The 20,714-nt window shown below is 47.4% G+C and overlaps 2 protein-coding genes across 3 annotated transcripts in view; one reads left to right on the top strand and one right to left on the bottom strand.

Moving 5' to 3' along the window:
• Nucleotides 1-5,031: 5,031 nt before the first annotated feature.
• On the bottom strand, nt 5,032-13,847 carry Lsm3 (LSM3 homolog, U6 small nuclear RNA and mRNA degradation associated). The gene is made up of 4 exons (XM_006972544.4): nt 13,705-13,847; nt 11,177-11,287; nt 8,524-8,619; nt 5,032-5,369 (listed from the first exon to the last, which is right to left on the bottom strand). Exons 1-4 carry the CDS (start codon nt 13,723-13,725, stop codon nt 5,289-5,291), a joined length of 309 nt encoding a protein of 102 aa, XP_006972606.1. The 5' UTR covers nt 13,726-13,847; the 3' UTR covers nt 5,032-5,288.
• Nucleotides 13,846-20,714, top strand: part of Xpc (XPC complex subunit, DNA damage recognition and repair factor) — a 25,664-nt gene continuing 18,795 nt past the window's right edge. For both annotated transcript variants that reach the window (XM_006972543.4, XM_042273650.2), the window contains exons 1-3: nt 13,846-14,079; nt 18,288-18,489; nt 20,455-20,564. In XM_006972543.4, coding sequence (XP_006972605.1) covers nt 13,986-14,079; nt 18,288-18,489; nt 20,455-20,564 — 406 coding nt within the window. In that variant the 5' untranslated portion in view covers nt 13,846-13,985. The remainder of the gene's footprint in view (nt 14,080-18,287; nt 18,490-20,454; nt 20,565-20,714) is intronic.

The following is a 20,714-nucleotide window of genomic DNA, read 5'->3' as shown; positions in this document are numbered from 1 at the left end:
TAGTAGTTCTCAGCCTGGAAAAGCCATAAAGGAAGAAGAACAGAAGACATCGATGAGGGCCGGAGTGCAGCTCAATGCAGAAACAGGATCGGAGTGACTGAGTCTAGTGTTCAGCTTGCTGCAAAAGCAAGGCTTTTCGACTCCTCTGTGTCCTTACCTTGTAACACACAAACGATGGCTCCCGAGTACCTTTCTCTGTCTCCAAACTTGTGGAATCAGTAACAGAGTACTCTCAGGCTGGGAGGACACAGCCCACACGAGGACCCTAAGGCCGAGAGCAGGAACAAGGATCTGCTCACTGCGGTGGCAGAGTCTGGCCTTGAACCCCGACAAAAGTTCAGTTCAACCACCCAGCTACATCCAGGACCAGCGTGCTGGTGAAACCCATCTTGCCTAGATTGTGTGTGTTCTTGTGGATGGTTCCAGCTCAGCATTGTAGGAGCCACTGTTGGGATATTTTGCCTGAAAACTGTCTCCTGGGGCCTGTGGTGCATGTGATGTTGTCTGTCCTGTGCTTCTGGAAGTGTGGTTGGAGGTTCACATACTGTTTGGATTTAAGGAAATAAATGGCCTTGTTTGCAGGCTATTACAGCAAACCAAGACAGTTGAAGCTGAATAGGTAAGAGTGTAGCACCCCCTGGTGTCGAAACATGCTCTGTGCACTTGGCTGGTCCTGGGGAACTTAGAGCTGGGTAGGAGAGACAGAAGTGGTATGCTATGGGACAGGAAGACAAGAAATGGGGAAGAGACTCACCAAAATCCACAAAGCACGCTGGTAACGGAGCAAAGACTGGCGGGTTTGCTGCCCACCTCTGCTTCCTCCATAAGGCATTGTTCATTTACTCCATAGCGAGCATGGATGGAAGACCAGGTCATGTCAGCCTGAATGGCCACTGCTCACTCAGAACCCTTCTTCCAAAGGGGAACAGGAGGTGAGATTGTGGCACGTGATCTGAAGGACCACAGTCCTCTGTTGACTTCAGGGGCTGCTCAGCTGTGTGGACAGCTATGCTGGACCTGAGCCACATGGTGCTGACTCCATTTCAGAACTGGATCGGTTGTGTGCTGTGACCTAGGCAGGTCTCTGTCACTCCCAAGGTCTGTGTACTCTCCTGTGAGGTGAAAGTACTGAGTGACACTAGGCTTTCTCACTTCACCTCCGAGTGCTCAACCTGAGTTCTCTAGCCGACTGGCTTCTGCTGACCTTTAGCCAGGAAAAAAACCATTCTCATTGCTCTGCCAAACCCTTCAGAGCCTACATCCTCCCAAGACAGACTCCCTGAGGATGCTCTGTCTTCTCCCACCTCATTCCCTCCCTTCCTTCATAGCACTTCCCTTAGGCCTTTAGGTGGTCCTGTTGGTCCTCTGACAGATTCTGGCAAATGGTAGACATTTCTCTTCCTCTCTGTTGTGGAGTATGTGTTCGTGTGTGTGTGTGTGTGTGTGTGTGTGTGTGTGTGTGTGTGTGTGTGTGTATGCTTGGCACATGGTAGACATTTCTTTTCTTGTTGTGGAGTATGTGTTCATGTGTGTTTGTGTTTGTGTGTGTGTGTGTGTGTGTATGTGTGTGTGCTCGTGCGCGCGCAAGTGTATGCTTGTGGAGGCCAGAGATTGATGTTTTATCGTTCTCCACTTTATTTTTTGAGACAAGGTCTCTCACTGAACCTGGGGCTTACTGATTCAGCAAGTCTAGCTGGCCAGCAAGCTCTGGGGACCTTCCCAGGGCTGCCTTTGCAGGTATGTGCCACCACGTTTTTCACACGGGTGCTGGTGTCTGACCTTAGATCCTCATGTGCACTTGGGAAGGGCTGAGCCACTTTCTCAGCCCTTGCAAAGTAAGTTTTAATTGAATGAATCAACTTCATTTCAAAGCCAGAGTCTCCTGAAAACTACTCAGGGAGACAAGAGTGGAGAGCAGTCACTAAGGCAGATAAAGGAGTGACCTCAGCCCACTGTGACTCAGTGCTGCTTCCAACCTGGGGACCATGCCTGACCTGTGAAATTCCAGGGTTGTCCTGGGCTGCTCACGTAGCTGCTTTTTAGTCCTTACAACTGACCTTAGGGTACTTCATCTGCCCAGCTGGCAACGTGGCATAGCCACGCATTGAAGCTCAGTTATCTGACTCCGTGACACTGTAAGATCCTCTATGGGAAACTTCCAAAGCCACAAAGGCCAACTGGGGGTGCCTATCAACACCTCACCCTGCATCTCCATGGCAGAGTAAGTGGGTGGGAAGAACAACAAGAAAAGAATCCCTCAGGGGTAATCAATATCAGAAACCACAGTGGGGCATGCTGTGTCCACACCCATGAAACTTAAGCATCAGCCAAGAAAATAAGAATCGACATGCTCTGTGAGCGGAGCAACAGGCCTAAGGAAGTGAAAACACTGGGCCTTGTAGTCCTTGTTCTTGGTGTTTTCCATGTAAACCGATGCCTGGCTGGGTGCCTGCAGCTGGCGCCTGCTGGTAGTCCCAGGCACGTGGGAGCGGATGGCTGAGGGGTGAAAGGGAAATAAGCCCTGCTGAGCTGTGGAGACCCCAGTACTGGGGGATGGTGTGCACAGCTTGTCTCTCCAAAGTACCAGTGGCCCTTTCTGTCTGCAGTGCCAGTCACACAGCACTGCTGGCCTGGTGTCATTTAATCTTCCCCCATTCAGCATTGCTGGAAGACAAGTCTTTGGCCAGGCCTCAAGCCTGGGGTTATGAATACAAGCGGTGACTTGTCTGGTGGGACTGTGTTCAACTCTTAAGTATCCTATCCTTCCCAGAGCAGAGGAAGCCAATGCCTACCCCCAGCTTAGCAACCCCGCCCAGTGCTACAGGACTCCACAGGCACTCCACCCAACCCACAGCAGGGTCCATGCTGCCATGGTCCCGTCCATTACTGAACAAGCCTAAGCTCTGCTCACCTCCATTCCCTGAGAGGTTCCAGGGCTCCAATGAGCTTCCACAGCAATAGCTTAACACCATGGTACCTAAGGTGTGTTCAAGAAATCTGTCACCACTAATCAAGTACCCAATTATTTTTCAGTAACTAAGTGTTGTCTACAAAAACGGGCCTTCTTTGTCTCTAGCAATATCATCCTTTTGGTTTCCAATGACAGCTCTATATTTTCTTTGTTTATGAGAGGCAACCACCCCTCTTAACAAAATGACCAACCCAGGAATGGAAGTGTAGCATCTGCTGTGCCCACATATTTGACAAGAAGTGACTTCCAGGAGGATGCTGTTCACATCTGGGTGGTTTAGGAAGCAGGGCTGGACTATAAAATCTTAGTGCCACCTCTCAATCAGTGACCCCGTAAAGGTTTCCAGCCTCCCTGAACAGCAGCACCATCGGGGGACCAAGAACTCAAATACCTGCGCCTGTGGAGGACAGTCCAAATCGTTAGCTATGACAGACACTGTTACAGAAGCAAGCTGGGATATCCAGCTCTCTGGCCTTAAGTCTAAGGCACAGCTGCAGGAGCTCTTTGCCATACAGCCGACAGGACCACTGCAGATGAGGTAGCTCTGGTGTGGGGAGAGTGGCCGGGCTCTGCTTGAGTTGTCAAGGTAGGTGACTGAGAGTCCCAGGCCTGAAGGGGCTGCCAACCTCAAACTGCTTCCCAATCCTCAACTTGGCAACACAGGCAGTTACTCTAGAGTTAGTTTTTGCTGTTATCTCAGTAGCTAGATGGGCTGATGTTTGTGTTGGGTGTGGAGTCAATCAAACTTGAGCATTCCTAGGTTTCAGAAACGTGTAAAATGAGTCTTCAGAGCCTAAAGTTCTAGTGCAGTCTATCAGGGAGCTGGCAAGCAGAGAACTGAAGTATCACACACAACACTGCATGCCTGAGGCAGAACAAGAGGCCAGGAGGCAGACATACCACAGCTGCAGTGGACACTGGACACTGGTTTACTACCTACAGCTGTGGCCTCTGCCACCTACCCACATGTTCAGCTGATGTCAAGTGAGGCCACCCACTGCCACAAACCAGCACCAGGGTGACCTGAGGGCTTCAGTTTGCTCCTTTTAAGACTGCAGGGCTTGAGAGGACTATGACAGAGTGACTGCCCGAGGCATGTTGCTCAGCGAGTTAGTTATGGCCAGTGCTGTCAGCATTTGGTTAAGCTGTCTACTCAAGAAGGGGGATCCCAAGAACAACCACTTGACACAGCCCCAAGCCCAAGTCCTGTGTTTCCCAGTGAACAGGACACCACCCAGCAGAGCTAAGGCCTAAGGACAGTGTGAGGGGGGTTAGGAGGGTTCTGCCCTGCCTACTCACTGAAAACCAAACTGCCATCATCTCAGCCACACTTGTTTTTCTCTTCTCTAACTTGTAGGGACAGGTACAATAAATAATGGAAACAAAGCTTCTTCAACATGACTTTGGCTCAGAGCACATGAGCAAACTGCATTTGACAGGAGATTAGCAGACTCGCTGAGCACATTTACAGACACGTTCTCCACAGTGCAGACTGTCTACACTTTTCTTTTTGTGGTGCTGGAGACTAAGGCCCTAATGCATACAAGAGAGGTAGCCAACCCCTGAAAGCCACAGCCCTAGCTCAACTGTCGACATTTCACAACAGGGTAACTACTTAGTGGAAGGTGTTGGTTCTAAGTGTTCTTGTGATTCCATGTGAAGTGGGGCTGGCTGAAGCCAGAATGGAAGTAGCTTTGCTTTCAGCCTCATCCTGCTCAGACTCTTCCTTGTCACTGGCAGCCTGTGAGCTATGAGTGGAGGATAATTTCTTTAGTCACAGAGGTCATACTTGGTGTCCTCCTGGCAGACTTGAGGTTACTCGCCACCTCCCCTCTGGCCTGGTTCTCACTGGGTGCTCATGTGAGCTCTTGGGGCCCCTGAGACAGGAGAGACCATGACCTTCCTGCTCCGGACCTGCTGGTACAGCTCTTCCTCAGGTGACAGCAGGGGGCAGAATGGCCACTCTCCTTCCTCACACTCAGCTTGGTGCCCTAGACATGGGAGAGAACACTGCACATACCAAGTAAAAGCTTGAGAATCCACAAGACACATTAAAAAAATAAAAAAGGGACATCAAATTTAATTTAAAGAAAAACAACCTGAAAGTAACTGCAAGAACAATGGGCAAACCAGCTCCTGAACAGAGCAAGGTGGTTACACTGGCAGGAGGCTGGAGAAAAAGGAACATGACATCTAGCTGGAGGGACCCTTGGGTCATTTCTGACCATCAGAATGCACGTGAGCTTCTTTCTCTCTGAGTACTCTGGACATCTCAAGAGGCAAAGTCTCCACTTCCTACACAGGACCGTCTTCCGTCTCAGCCGACTCTCAATGGAGGGGCGACTAGAACAACACCATCTCCTCGGACGAAGAGCATGGGGATGTTCCGCTTTGTTGACTGGAAGAGATGAAGCGGGAAAGCACAGTGAGGTCCAACAGTCCGAGCACTCCTATTCCCTGCATGAGTGCAGCAGACGCCACTGCTGCACTCAGACCCACGCTCCTCTTCCTATGTACTGCTACAAGGTATTTCCAAGGCTCCTTTGCAACCAGACCTGGGCACAAGGTTACTGTATTATTTTTTTGAGATGGGGTCTCACTGTATGGTTCATGTTAGTCTGAAACTTCTAATTCCCACACTTCAGCCTTGAGTGCTGGGATTATTACTTTTTTTTTTTTTTAAAGATTTATTTTTATTTTATGCGTATGGGTGTATAAGTGCCCTCTTCTGGCATCTTCAGGCTCCTGTATGTACATGACACACATGAACTCACACAGATGGACACATACACATAAAACTTAGTAAATAGATAAATAAATGTAAAATAAAAACAAGTCAGACATTGTGGCTCATGACCATTAATACCAGGATGGAGAAGGGTGAGGCAGGCAGGTCACCAAGGTTTCAAGTACAACTCCACTACATGGTCAAGTTCCAAGATAGCCTGTGTTACAGAGTAAGACTGTGCCAAAAGGAAGTACTAAAGGGGAAAAAGGGGGAAGAACCAAATGCTCTCAGCCTCTGAGCCATCTCTCTAGCCCAGGTGCTGAAATTTTAGGAGGATGCCACTATATCTGATTTCAAATTGCTTTGAGGGGAGGGGGAGCCGGGGATTGAATTCTTGCACATATTTAGTTGTTGTTGTTTTTCAAGACAGGGTTTCTCTGTGTAGCTCTGGCTGTCCTGGAATTCAATTTGTAGACCAGGCTAGCCTCAAACTCAGAGCTTTGCCTGCCTCTCCCTCCTGGGTGCTGGGATTAAAGGCGTGCACCACTACCGCCTGGCTACTCCTGAGTATTCTAAGCAAATGCCTTACTACTGAGTTACATCCTCAGCTACGACTGGATTTTAGCCATGGGTTTCGAGGGTACTTCTAAATGCCAATGGGCAGCCATTGCTTTACCAATGGATGGACCCTGAGCATTGAGATCTTAAGAGCAGGAAGGCAGAAGTCTATGTCCCCAGCTTAGCACCTCAAAGAAAGCTATTGTGTTGACCTGTAGGCAGGGACTCAAGACTCCAGTGTGCCCAGCCATCACACCTGCTTCTACATACTCCTGTGAGCACAAATGGGGAATGCAACTTTCAAGGCTTCAGCTTGGTGATCAGGCTTTGGGCAGTCAGCAAATATGGCACAATCTGGAGTCATCATTATACCTTGGCAAATGTTAGGCAGAACTTGGAAACAGCCAAAAGACTTCCCAAACTTACAGACTCTGGGGACAAAGACTGGAAAAAGCCAAATGTTAATAAGTGCTGTGGTGTAACAGATGCATTCAGCAGGGAGAGTACAAGGATGAGACCAGGCAAGAACTGGTTAGTTATCAGGCAGACAAAAAGGAAGTCCAACTATGTAAGTACCAAAAATAAATAAATAAATAAAATAAAATAAAAATAAAAAACCTGCCGGGCGGTGGTGGCGCATGCCTTTAATCCCAGCACTTAGGAGGCAGAGCCAGGTGGATCTCTGTGAGTTCAAGGTCAGCCTGCGCTACCAAGTGAGTCCCAGGAAAGGCGCAAAGCTACACAGAGAAACCCTGTCTCGAAAAACCAAAATAATAATAATAATAATAATAATAATAATAATAATAATAATAATAAAAAACAACCAAAAAACAAAAGACAGACAAGGCCTGGTAAAACTTCAGTTAAAAAACTTTGTTCTCAGGCAGACCATGAAGCCTGCTGAAGAGTTCATCAGGGTGGTCTGAGAGACATTGTCTCCTCAGTTTCCAGCAGGTCTGTAATTACATGAGGACTGGTGCCTCAGGATGAGGAGCAAGGAGGTTCTGCTACAAAGAGCACAGTATCACCATGAGAAGCCAGGCAGCGAGCCACACTGTGGGCTGCTTAGTGGCAGAACATGGTAAACATGATGGCTAGCAGGAAAAGTGGGCTGGAACCAAATAACAGAACTTTAGCAATCAACAAAAGCAATACTCTGTGGCGGATGAGAACCAAAGAACAGGGCTAACTGCTTTCTGCTTTCCTATTGGCCAGTTGGTATCAATCCAGTCACTCAGGAGTTAATTATGCACACTGTGGGGAAAAGCTCAGGGAATCCCAGTGGTCTGTGGTCCTTCCAGTTTGGGGAATGTTACTATTCATTAGTTATGTCAACTGAGAGAGGGCAAAACATACAACGGGCCAAGGGGAGGCTGCTGTTTGGTTTCCCATTTCAAAGGTCATGAGAAGATACAAGATAGCAAGGCACCGTTTTCCACTGCTGCATGAAATGACTGTAGATACTACCCACAACATCACAGTCTGTCTTGCCTGTGTCTGTAGTAAACACACTACAATAACTATTATAGGGGATGAAGAGATGGCTCAGTAGTTTAGAGCACTGGCTGCTCTTCCAGAGAACCCAGGTTCAATTCCCAGCACTCACATGGTGGGCTCACAACTGTTTCTAACCCCAGTTCCAAGGGATCTGACGCCCTCTTCTGGCCCCCTCAGACACCAGGCATGCACACAGTACACAGACATATATGCAGACAACCATACACACATACAAAAATCCCCCCACCACCCCAGACAGGGTTTCTCTTTGTAGTCCTGGCTGTCCTAGAACTTGCTCTGTAGACCCGGCTGGCCTCAAACTCAGAGATCTGCCTGCCTCTCCTTCCCGAGTGCTGAGATTAAAGGTGTGCGCCACCACCACCTGGCATCATAAAGTAAGTTTTAAAAAACAAAGAAAAGAAACTATTTTATTCAAGGGCTGGGTGTGGTGGCACAAGGTTTTAATCCCAGTATTCTGAGGCAAGGCTCAGACCAACTCGGTTGACTGGAAAAGACACTTTGTGCAATGTGCTCCAGGTTCCCAGCTTTGTGAGCTGTCACCCATCTTGGGGTGGGCTTTGGTGATAAAGCTGTCTTTAAAATCAGTTTTAAAAAAAACGGTGGGTGACTCCAAAATCCTTGCATTTAATTATTACACTGTATCAACAGTCCCTAAGTAGGTGCCAAAACATAGTAAGGTTCCCACAAACGTGCTAAGTGCTGCATAATGAGACCTGACACTGTCAGAGAGAGGAGCTGCAGGACTTACTTTATATATCTCTTCATAGGTCTCTTCATCAATCTCTATCGTCGTCACAGTTTCTTCTACGTCTCCCAGGATCATATTTAAATGCTGATCATAAGCCTGGAGTGGGAGGGTGAGATTTGAGAAACAAGGAACAGGGCTCAAACGATACAAGTGGATTCTAAGCAGCATGTTCAATACTTACACCCCAAACTTTTACATGCAAATAGTAAACACACCCTCTGTGCTAGTCTATTGTGTCCTCACAAGCCTTTCTCAGTGACAATACTGCTTATGATCAAAAATGAATTCACTCAAAATAATCTGAAATTACTTCTTAAGTACTCACTTTACTTGCTAACCAAGGAAGTCCCACCATTCACAACAGTTTATTATGAAAAATAGCAAATTTTTGTTTGCCAGACTTCTTTCAAGGATAGTTAGCAACATAAGGTCCTGTCACTGTGTGATGGCACTGTGGTTCTCAAGCAAGGCCAACGTCATTTGACCTTCACAAAAATGATACAGGTAGAGCAAAACCTGGCCCATTTTTGTGGACATGCAAACAGACGCCAGAAGCTGACACTGAATATCTTCCTCAGCTGCTCTCCACCTTACGTATTCAGGTGGTGTCTCTCACTTGAACACAGAGCTTGCTGACTTGTCTAGCTAACCAGCTTGCTCAGGGATCCTATCTGCCTCTAGAGGCTGGGGTTACAGGGAAGCCACCACACCCACCTGGTGTTTCCACGGGTATTGAGGATCACACTTTACCCAGTGACCATCTCTCCCACCTCCACTTTGCCCATTTACAACCTGTCCACAGCTTAACATGCTTTGGCCTCAGTTGGATGTCAGGAAGGACTGAGACCACAGTATTCAGTGCGACCTCCAAAGTTCATTCCTTTTACTAAATGGCAAACCTCCTGGGGCCTGTTCAGAACCCACTCACATGTTCTTCTAACGAAGTGCTAAGTGGTTTGCCTGCTCATATCAAGATAAAAATAGCCTAACAGCCACATCGGGAAGGAACTGCTTGGCAGCTACACAAATGAGCAAAATGTTCAGCTCAAGAGCAGGCAGCAAACAGAAAGGTGGGCAACTTAGTACAGTACAGAGGCAAGAGCTGGAGATGCCTCCAAGTTAAAGGTGACTGGTCTGGACTCGGGTGTCATTCCATGTGCCAAAAACCTATGTAATTAGCTCCACCCCACTTCTCTCATCAGACAGACACCGCTGTTTCTGAAGGCTAGCTTGTAGATTAGTGACCCGATTTCCTTCCCAGCTCCAGAGGTTCTTTGTCCTCAAGTTTCAAGGAAGGAACTATCACGGTTTTGGAGAGTGAGACGGAAGTACAACTGCCTAGTGGCTCTGACACTGACAAGACAGGGCCTGTTTCTAAGCCTGAACTAAGAAGACTTGGTTCAATTCCATGTTGTAAACCAACAGCCCTAAGGAAAGTAACAAGAAGAGACAAAGCCTTAAGTACACAGTGAAGTCACTTAACAGGACCAATTCCACAGAAATCATAAGTGGGCACTGCACAAGCAATAGTATATAAAAAAGTGCCCAATGCAGTTTTATAGCTGGGGGAAAAAAGAAAGAAAAGTGTGAGTCCTGCCTTACATAGAATCCTGGGGAGTCACCAGCTGTGTGATCATTCCACACAAAAAAATCACATGGAAAAGCTACTAAAAATATGTGTATAAAGCCTTCCCTGCCTTTCTAGACAGGGTTTCACTGTGTAGTCCAGACTGGCTTCAAACATACACTCTTCCTGCCTCAGTCATCTAAGTACTGGACTCACAGGCACATACCACCACACCTCAGTAGGGTCCCTCTTTAAACTCAGACAGCACATACACATGTAGAAAAGATCTGGAAGACTATGTAACCAACGTTAAATGTGGTCATCCATAGTGAATGAGATTTCACTTTTAATTCTACAGATTTCTATGCTGTTTAACACTTTCTGTAGTGCTTGGGCTTTGCCCCATGCTAGGCAATCACTGTTACCAGTGAACTGTATCTGTAACTTGTTATTTTTTTTTTCATAACAAAGAGGTTTTAGATGTCAATAACTAAAAAAAAAAAAAAAACAAAAAACAAAAAACACCTTGTCCAATAACCTTTAAGAATAGAGGACAAAGCCAAGAATGGTAGTGCACATCTATAATCCCAGCTCTAAGGAAATGGAGACAGGAGGATCTTGAGTTTAAAGCTAGCTGGGCTGCATGGCAAGACCTTGTCTAAAACAAAGAGGACAAATAAGTTTATTCATAAGGAAGGAGAAGATAAAATTGAAGGAGATAAAAATGTTCTATAGGGTTGGAGAGATGCTCAGGTTAAGAGCACTGACTATTCTTGCAGAGGATTCAAGTTTGGCTCGCATATCACCCATATCATGTCTAACTCAGCTTCAGGGAATCCGATGTCCAGTTCTGGTCTCTGTAAGCACGGGTACACACACATACACGTACATGTACACACACTCTCTCCCTCTCTCTCTCTATTTAAAAAAGAGTAAAGGATATTCATATTGTCTAAGATCTTCCAACTTCCAAAAGAAACTGCAGAATTCAAAACAGTATGTTTATGCTGCAGTTCTTAAATCTGTAAGGAGACAGGAAGGGATGACAGGGGAACATCTGGTTTTAAGATAATTTAACAGACTTACATGTAATCTGCCTCGAAGCTCTCGGTCGTTTCTCATCTTCACATAAATTCGCTCATCCAAACTGAGCCTGATGAGATCCAGGGGCTCCTCTACGGTATTGGTAGTCTGTTGCTGATGAAAGAAGCAGGCTTAAGTGATGGACTATCAGAGGCAGCGTAGTGTTTCAATCACTGTTCAGCAGTGCAACCAAGGGCAAGTCACTTAACCTGTCTATGCCTTAGTCTAATTCGCCAAATGCAGAAAATAGTGTTCCCATAATACTATTATCAGGTTTAAATGACATATGAAAGCTTAGAATAGTGCCTTGATGCTATGTAAAAGAGGGCTAAAACATGACTGAACTTCCACAAAACCCAAAGTGTTAGAGCACTGCTTAGGGACCTTAGCTTTATCTTTTACACAATTTAATCATTTGAAAAAGACACCTGCCATACCTACTCACACACACTAATTAAAGTCTGAAGTCAGCACAGGGCAGGGTGAGTTAGGGTCTAGTTGGATGGCAAGATGAACCTATCTAGTGAGTAGTATAGGACAGAGGCTGAAAGAATTGACCCGGAGTCAGGCAGCCTAGCCTGTGTTCAGCTCCAGGTTCTGGCCTGGCTCTTCTGAACTGGGATTAAAAATCATGTCATCTCTTGTTTCAGACTCCTCATTTGCAAACTGGGGAGGCAACATCTTTCCCTTGGAGATCTTATGAGGACTGAAGGGGCTATCTAAGTAAAAGGAAATACTTATCAACGATTACCATCATTACTGTTTTGTTTTGTTTTTTTGAAGAGATGTGCCCATGACAGCCTTTGACATGCAGCAAACTTCCTATATCATTCTCCCAAAGTTGGGATTAGAGCTGTGAGCCACTTCTGGATTTCTTAATTGTGTGTGTGTGTGTGTGTGTGTGTGTGTGTGTGTGTGTGTGTGTGTTATGGCATTCTAGTGGAGGTCAGAAAACAACTTTCTAAAGTTCTCTCCTTCCTCTGCGGGTTCCAGGGATTGAACTCAGGTTGCCAGGCTTGCAAACTGCAAGCACTTTTACCCGCTATCTTACCAGCCCCACTCCCAGCACCTGTAATTCTTATATTTAATATCATATCTTGCTTGCTTAAAGATTTAAGAACGCTATTTTTCTTGGTCAGTCAGAATTACTCCCCAAGAACTGTTGGGACAGGTTTCAAAAGTTAGGGCTAGGATGACTTGGGGTCAGCTACTTGGAAGAGATGGCTCCAGCCATCGAGAGTCAGTAAAATTATTCAATAAGCTTCTCCAGTGAGTACCTGGGGTCATCGAAAGTTGACTGACAATTGTAGGCTGTGTAGATACAAGAGGCTGGATGACAGGAAACAAACAACGTCCCCCTCTCGACTCCCTCTTCCCACCTTAGTTCAGCAGGCTTTTGTTAAGAACCCGACAACCAACCACCAGATTACAACCATACACAAGTCACAGCCCCCTCAATGAAGCTCATTCTAGTATGGAGAAGGGCATATAAATACATAGCTGTAAAACAATGAAAACTCCCATGACAGCTCTCTTCAGTCTAGGACACCCACTGTCAGTCGTTTTCACCCTGTAGCTTTAAATACTGACTTTTCAAAGAAGCTTCCCCTGAACACTGGGTTTATTCCCTCAAATAAATACCTGCTGAGTGCTCCCAGCACTGTCCTAAACCTAAGGAAAGAAAAGTAAAAGCCTTTTTAAAGGTTTATTTTTAGCTCATATGTGAGCGTTTTGCCTGTATGTATGTGCACCACATGCACACAGAAGGGGGCACTGGATCCTCTGCAACTGGAGTTAAGATGCATCGTGGATGCTGGTACCCAACCAGGTTCTTCCACAAAAACAAGTGCTCTTAACCCCTAAACCATCTCTCCAGCCTCCCAAAATCCCTATTAAGGAATTTCTATTTGTGAAAGTAACACATTAAATAAAGAAATACATATTTGAAATAACATGCTCTGAAAACAAACAGGTTAGTGTGTGTTTGTGTGTGTGTGTGTGTGTGTGGGGTGCAAGTCATTTCGGTGTTCGGGGAACTGCACAGATACCTAAGGAGCAGGAAAGAGCAGGTGAAGAGGCCCGTAGGCCCTTCTGTTATTCTGTGTACCCGATCTTGGTTTGTTTTCTTCACACTACATCTCTACCAGTTTCTCTACCTCGCACAACTGCACCTTTTACCTGCCCTCCCCCATAATACACTCCAAGTGAGCCACTGCCTGTGCACCAGGTATTTACACGTATTACTAAGCGGGTGTCCACTACTACATCACTCTTTCTGTCGGGCATCGACAGCCGTTTGCATTTTACAGATAAAAGCCGACGACGACGAGCGTGATGGGTTCGAGCGTGATGGGAGCGAGGCGGGTTGAGAAAACTCTGGGCCCGCGGAAGTTTTAGGAGCTAGCGCAGCTCCGGAAGGCCGTGGTTACTCGGAAAAAAGTAACAGGCCACTTCCCGGTGAGCGTGGAAAAAAGCGAACGGGGCCAGGAAGCTCAAGCGTTCCCTCTACGAGCGCCTCGGGACAAACTTACCTGATCTACGTCGTCCGCCATGTTTCAAACGCTGCGCCCTTTCCACCTCTCGCGAGAACAGGCACTCAGCAACACAAGGCTTCCACTCGCTGGAAGTAGACCTACATTATTTTTGTCCCTCTGCGCCCCTGTAGTTTACATGGGGGCGGGGCTTCCTCGGGGGGCGTGGTCCAACCCTGGCCAGGGGGCGCGGCCAGGCATGGCCCGCCTCGGGGCGGAGTGAGCAGACCGAGACGAGCTGCGGCCCAAGGCGGTAGTCGGGAGGGACGCTCCCCGGCAGCATGGCTCGAAAGCACCCTGCAGGCAGGAGGCGGCGGGGGCGCGGTCCGGAAGCCAAGGACAACAAAGCAGCCCGGCCTGAGGAGAGCGAGGCAGGTGAGAGGCCGAGTCTGCAGCGTGCAAGGCGATGGTGGCGGAGGCTGGAGCGGGCGGTCAGGCGGATCTCCGTCTGCGGGAAGGTCTCCAGGGCCGGATGCGCGGCGCCCGGAGGGCCTCTGCCGTCAGCCCTGACCCCGCTGTAACCCCTAGGACCAAGTCCAGCCTCTTGGCAGGAGTTGAGGGCCGACCAGGAGAAAGTTTCGCAGTTGCCTGATGTCTCAGAGAGACACCAGAACTAGAACAGAGGGAGACCTTGTAGTGCGAGATCTCTCTCCAAGTTGCATCTACTCTAACTCCCGCTCCAGGTTTGGGATATGCGCTTCTTACCTTGATCTTAGCAAAAGCTCCAGGTTCTCTTTTAAACATATCCTTTCCTCACTTGTCCCATCTTAATAAATCACCCCTTCACCCACCTGTTAAAACATGCCTTTTCTCTCTTTTTTTAAAGGACTTATTTATTATGTACACAGTGTTCTGCCTGCATGCCAGAAGAGGGCACCAGATCTCATAGGTAGTTGTGAACCACCATGTAGTTGCTGGGAATTGAACTCAGGACCTCTGGAAGAGCAGCCAGTTCTCTTAATCTCTAAGCCATCTGGGCAGCCCCTCCACCCCCCAAACACGCCTTTTCTTAACTGCCAGTTGCGTCAGCAGGTCCAGTTCACCTTCGGAGTCATGGGAATCTGTGCCTAATTCTCTTGATATCCTGCCCATGTCGTGTTTTAGTTGAGTGAGTGAAGTTGCCTCTTTTTTTGACTTCCTCTCTGCATCAGATCTTCATCCAGCAGCCAGATGATGTAGAACAACCACAAAACCTCATATGCCTCCATCTTCTTACTTAAAACCTTCTTAGACTTATGCCCGCCGTTTATAGCATCTACCTCACTTAGCATGTCTCCTTTCCAGATATTCTTATTCTGAATTCCTCCCGTTTATTTTAAACAGCAGCCTGGCTTAGAGTTCTGGATCTTCCCATCTCGTCCTCTTGATCACAGGAATTACAGATGCCACCATGCCTGGCTCTTAGTGACCACCTTTCTGTTCTTCAGATATACTGTTTATTTATCTGGGGGCTTGGCCTTTGGTGTTTCTTTGGCTTAGAATGTTCATGGCTGTTGCTGGGGCTAATTCCTTCTCCCTTGAAGTCTAAGATACTCCATGATCATCTTAAAGTAGTCATCCCTAGGTACCCTCTACCACAGAATCACACTTACTGTCTTGTCAACCTCTTATTCTATAGTGATCTTCATTTCTGATTGCCTGAGTAAAATGTAAGGGTCATAGAAACAAGGCTCATTTCCCTGCATATCCCATTCTGTTCTTCCTCTTGTTTTCATCCCTGAAAAAAAGAACATTTTACTTTATTGTTTTTTTTTTAAATTTTATGCATATGTGTGTTTGCTTGCATGCATGTCTGTGCAGCATGTGTGGGCCATGTCTACAGAGGCTAGATAGATGAGGGTTGGATCCCCCAGAACTGGAGTTACAAAAAGCTGTGAGCTGTCATTTGGGTATTGAGAATTGAGCTTGGGTTCTCTTGGAGGGGCAGCAAGTGCTCTTAACTGCTGGGCCATCTTTTGTCCTGCAGAAACATTTTTAAATATGCAAAATGCATGCTGCTAGAGAAGGGAATGCTCGACCTTCTAAAATAACTATATAGAAAACTCGACTAATTTAGTGTCCCTCACACCCACCCCGTGGCTCCTGCTACACTGGAATCCAATTGTGTATAGATGATAAACTCATTGTCTACTAGGAAATAGTAGTAGTTCCTAAACTTCAGAGGAGTTAGCTTACTCCACACTTACTCATTTACTCACGGAAGACATTTCTTGAGTATCTGTTGTGTGGTGGTGTACTTCAGTTAGGTAGTTTCTGCTCAGAAGATTTGAAGAGCACTGCCGTGCATGCAAATGAAGACGAGGCTCGGCTCGTTTTGATAGTTGGGAATAAAGAACATCATCGCTCACCTTGTTGCCGAGCAGGCTCCTCTTCATATGTCCCCCACCCCCCTGTGTTAATGTCTTCATTGGGAAATTCATTAGTTTCTCTATTTGTTCATTGATTTCCAGCCACTGCTCTAAGTACTGGGAATATACTAGTAAATGAAGTAGGCAAGGTCCCTGCTGTTAGGACCCTGATATTCTTTGGGGAGGCAAATAAGGTCAACATAACAAGATTTAAAAGGAGAGAAAGAAAGAAAAGCAAATTCACATGGTGATGAGTAAGTACAGTTGTTCTAACTGCCACAGGTCTAGGGAAGAGGCAGGATTAGTGTCCAGGTACTGTAGCAGTTACTGTGTGTGATTTTTGAGCTCTTCATAGGAAGTTCGGTGGTGAGTGCAAGGGGAAGGGGGGTTGGGGGGGGGTTCCTGTGCAAAGAAAACAGGATGCTTAAAGACTCTTGGCTAGACACAGTATGAAGAGGTGAGTGGTGGAAACTGAGGTCACCGAAAGGGCAGGGACCTCAGTCTGAAGATCAAGCTAAGGAATTTGAATTCATCCTAAGTGCCTTGGCGAGTTCTGAGAAATTGCACGCACATGCCCTTAAGTCCCAGTAGCTGGATAAGGAAGCCACAGTGGTGATTCTTGAACTGCTGAAATGACATTGAGCTCAAGGAGACTAAGTATGCTAGATAGCTCTTAATTTTGGAAACTTTCTGGAGATGTCTTGAGAGGCTTTTCTACTCCCTGGCATCCTGCAAAAAATAAACAGCGGCCGGGCGGTGGTGGCGCACGCCTTTAATCCCAACACTTAGGAGGCAGAGCCAGGCAGATCTCTGTGAGTCTGAGGCCAGCCTTGTCTACAGAGCAAGTTCTAGGAAAGGCGCAAAGCTGCACAGAGAAACCCTGTCTCGAAAAAAAAAAAAAAACAAAAAAAAACCAAAACCAGCAAAGATTACCCCAAAGCCACCTGTTTCTGTCCTCTAGAGCTTACCACTGCAGAGTGCTGGGACATTTCCTTGCCGTCTGTGCCTTTTCACACTCAGCCCAAACAGCATTTCATGCTGAACATCGTATTATGTCATTTTTCCTTTGTCTTAAAAATGATTTAATTAAACCAGGCATGGCGGTGCTCCTTGAATCCAGCACTCAGGCAGAGGCAGGAGGATCTCTGTGAGCTTGAGGCCAGCCTGGTCTACAGAGTGAGTTCCAAACCAGTCAGGGCTACATAGCGAGACCCTGCCTTAGCAACAACAACAAAAAGTTATATTTCATAGGGTAATTTAATCACTTCATGGTAGGATATTCAGGGTGTTTTGGTTTGGTTTGGTTGGTTTATTTTTTGAGACAGGTTCTTGCTTTGTAGCCCAGGCTAGCCTATGACTTTTGCTATCATCCTTCTTCGTTCTCCTAGTGCTTGGATTACAGGTAATACCACCCTGCTCCCCTGGACATTCAGAGTCTGGGGAGATTTGATACTGTAAATGTGCTGGATAGTTTTATGTCAGATGGACACAAGCTAGAGTCATCAGAGAGGAGGGAACCTCAATTTAGGAAATACCTCCATTAGATCCAGTTGTAGGCAGACCTGTAAGGCATTTCCTTAATTAGTGATTGATGTGAGGGGGCCCAGCCCATTGTGGGTAGTGCCATCCCTGGGCCAGCGGTCCTTCGATAAGAAAGCAGGCTGATCAAGCCATGGGGAGTAAACCAGTAAGTAGCACCCCCCCCACCCCCCCGCTCCCCATTCCCACCCCGCCATGGCCTCTGCATCAGCTCCTGCCTCCAGGTGTGTGCTCTTCTAGAATATGGCAGAAACAATAGCAAAAGTAAGGTGCAAAGAGGTTTGTGAACTGCAAGTGTCTCACCTGAGAGTAGTCGATTCTAATAGGTCTTGGCAGGTGGTTGGTGAGCAAGGTGTCGTAAGTGGATTTGAGTCTTTTCCCTTACATTTCCTTTGAGATTGGAGTTTAGAGTTTTAGTCATAGGGTGGTTTCTGTTTTAGGAGAAGTAGAAGAAGAGCCTTCTGGTAGTGTAGCTTGGTGGTAGCGCTTCCCTACCATACACGGGGCTCTGCATTTGCTCTGTGGTTTTTATTGTGACCATAGAGAGAGCTTCAGGTGAAAGGCTGAGTGGTGTGTGCTGCCTAGACACAGGATGGGTGACAGAGATGTGGTTGTGGGGACCCTTGCCTGTAAGTCACACTGCCTCCACCTTCCCGACTGACTCCCTGTCACCTCTTGCTCTGTGCTGTTCCCTAGATGACTTTGAAGATGAGAACCAGAAACCCCCAAAGAAGTGCTTCCCCTCCAGAGTGTCCCGAGGGAAGAGGAAGAGAGGCTGCAGCGATCCAGGAGACCCCACAGATGGTGCAGCAAAAACGAAAGTGGCCAAAGCCACTGCCAAATCCAAGAATCTCAAGGCTCCCAAGGAGGAAGCTCTCAGCGATGGGGACGATTTCAGGTGAGCTGACCACGCACAAACCCCGTGACAGATGTTCCCATCAGAGAAGCGAGGATAATGGCAGTCATGGGGCATGTGGGAAGACGCAGGGTCTTGAAGCATTTCCAGATACAGCCAGGCCAGCAGGAGCTGGAGACCTCAGAGTTTTCTGGTGAGTTGATGGGCAGCTCACAGACAGTGACTTATTCCTGGTTACACAGCTAGCTTGTAGCACGGTCAGGAGCAGAATTCAGGGCTCCTGACTCTTGGTCCAGTGTGCTTTCAACTTCACAGATACTCAACAGAGAGGCAAGAGACTTCCTGCCACCCCAGGGTTTGGCACTGGCAACTGCCGCCCAGCTGGACTTTGAGCGTTCACTGGGCACATTCTCGTCCCCCGCTGCCCTTCTCGGTTTGATTGATTTTTTATTTTTTTTCCTCGTTTGGGGGATCAAACCCAGGCCCTCGCTGAGCTCCACCTCCAGCCCTTCCCCCATGTTGCACTCTTGTTTCCCTTCCCCCGGGAGCCCTTCTTCCCGCCTGACGCTTGTCTGAAGCCATCAGCTCTAGTTTTCACAAGTCGTGGCCTTTTCTGCTCCCGTGCCCCTGCTGAAGGTTGCACTGTGTCTGCCAGATGACAGTTACTTACGACAATGCGGTGTGCTCAGGTTTGCTACCCTCCAGGGTGACCACACCTCTCCGGTCTCGGCTAGAACTGTGAGCTTCCTTTGTGTTCACAGGGCCTGTGGCGTCTAGGCCTGGGCCTGTAGTTTGCCAGATGCTGAATGCCTTCGTAGTAGGTGAATATTCTTATTTCAGTATGAGGGACAGTGAACATGAGGCTAGTTCAGGATCCAGCCTAAGCCAGCTGGAGGGTGGATGAATAAAGGGAAATTGGTAAGGGTTCTTTTGCCTCTAAATAAATGCAACCTGCTGTTGATGATGGGAGAATAGTCCAGCAGAGGGCAGTAATGGGTCAGGGGGAAGAGCCCAGGGAAGCAGGCACTTTATCCACCATGGCTCATATGCTTCCTGGTTGCCCCTCTCAGTTGTTGAATTCCATCTCTGGGGGTATCCACACAAAGACAGGTCCAGAGCTGCCAAGGAAGACTCTGGATCCCCTTTCTTCTCACCTGAGGGTTGGCTGGTTCAATCTGTAGTTTAGAAGTTGAGTAGTTTGCTACGTTCCCCTCCCCCCCATGTCATGGCAACAAAATATCCCCCATGTCAAATAGTAGAAAACAAAACCAAAAATGTTACTGGAGCTCAAGACCCAGACCATTTTTAATGTCTGTGCTAAAATCTTGACAGTTTCCTCTTGATACCAAGTATCATAATGTTTATACAAGCCAAAAGTAACCCAGAACTGTAGCCGGGATTTATATATGAATTTGCAGAAATATGTCAACATTCTGGCAACTGTTTACCTTGCACGTCACTGTCTAGCCAGCTGCTTCTCTGTTTGGTTTCCCTACTAGCAGCTGCCCAGCCTGGTCCTGGTTGTGGTTCCATGGGTGATCACACCGTACTTGTCCTCTTGGAGTTGTGCCAGCCTTGGTGTCCTTGGGCTACGTTTCCTGATGGGAGAAAAGCATTCTCTGAGCTGTTCACAGGCCGCTGGGCTGATGGGAAACTCTTCTGGCCTCCAGCTATGTGCATGTGTGCACAGTTACCTTGGCTTTCTGAGACTCCTGCGACTGTGTGGCTTCTTTCATTTTGCCCTCACCATTTCAAAAGGCACAGCAGTTTCTTTCCCACGTGGATTGTGAGTTAATAAGTTGGGGTTTGTTTTAAGAACCAAAGGTCTGGCTTTGTAGCAGGGTAACCTTATACTTGAGCTCTTCCCACCTCCGTTGAGAGCCGGCTGTCTGTCATCTTCATGGGTATGATGGCAGCGGTCAACAGGAGAAGAAATCCTGTAGGTTCTGCTTAGCCTGAGTGTGACACTAGGGGATGTGAGCTTCTTCACCTTTGATCTGTACCCAGGGACTCTCCAGGCGACTGCAAGAAGGCAAAGAAACACGCAAAGACAGAGGTGGTGGATGGAGGCAGTGATGAAGACGAGGACAGTGAAGACGACTGGGAGGAGGTGGAAGGTAATGTGAAGTCCTGTGTTCCAGACTGTTTGAGTCTGTTGGCCAGGTCACATGCTGCAATCTTGTTTTTCTGTGAAACAAAGACAAGAAATACAGTTGCAGGGGGGGGGGGGCCTCTTTTAAGTAACAAAATTCCATTGGTTCCAGAGA

Source organism: Peromyscus maniculatus, chromosome 3 (assembly GCF_049852395.1).
Source record: "Peromyscus maniculatus bairdii isolate BWxNUB_F1_BW_parent chromosome 3, HU_Pman_BW_mat_3.1, whole genome shotgun sequence".
NCBI lineage: Eukaryota > Metazoa > Chordata > Mammalia > Rodentia > Cricetidae > Peromyscus > Peromyscus maniculatus.
This window is presented reverse-complemented; position numbering and strand designations above follow the sequence as displayed.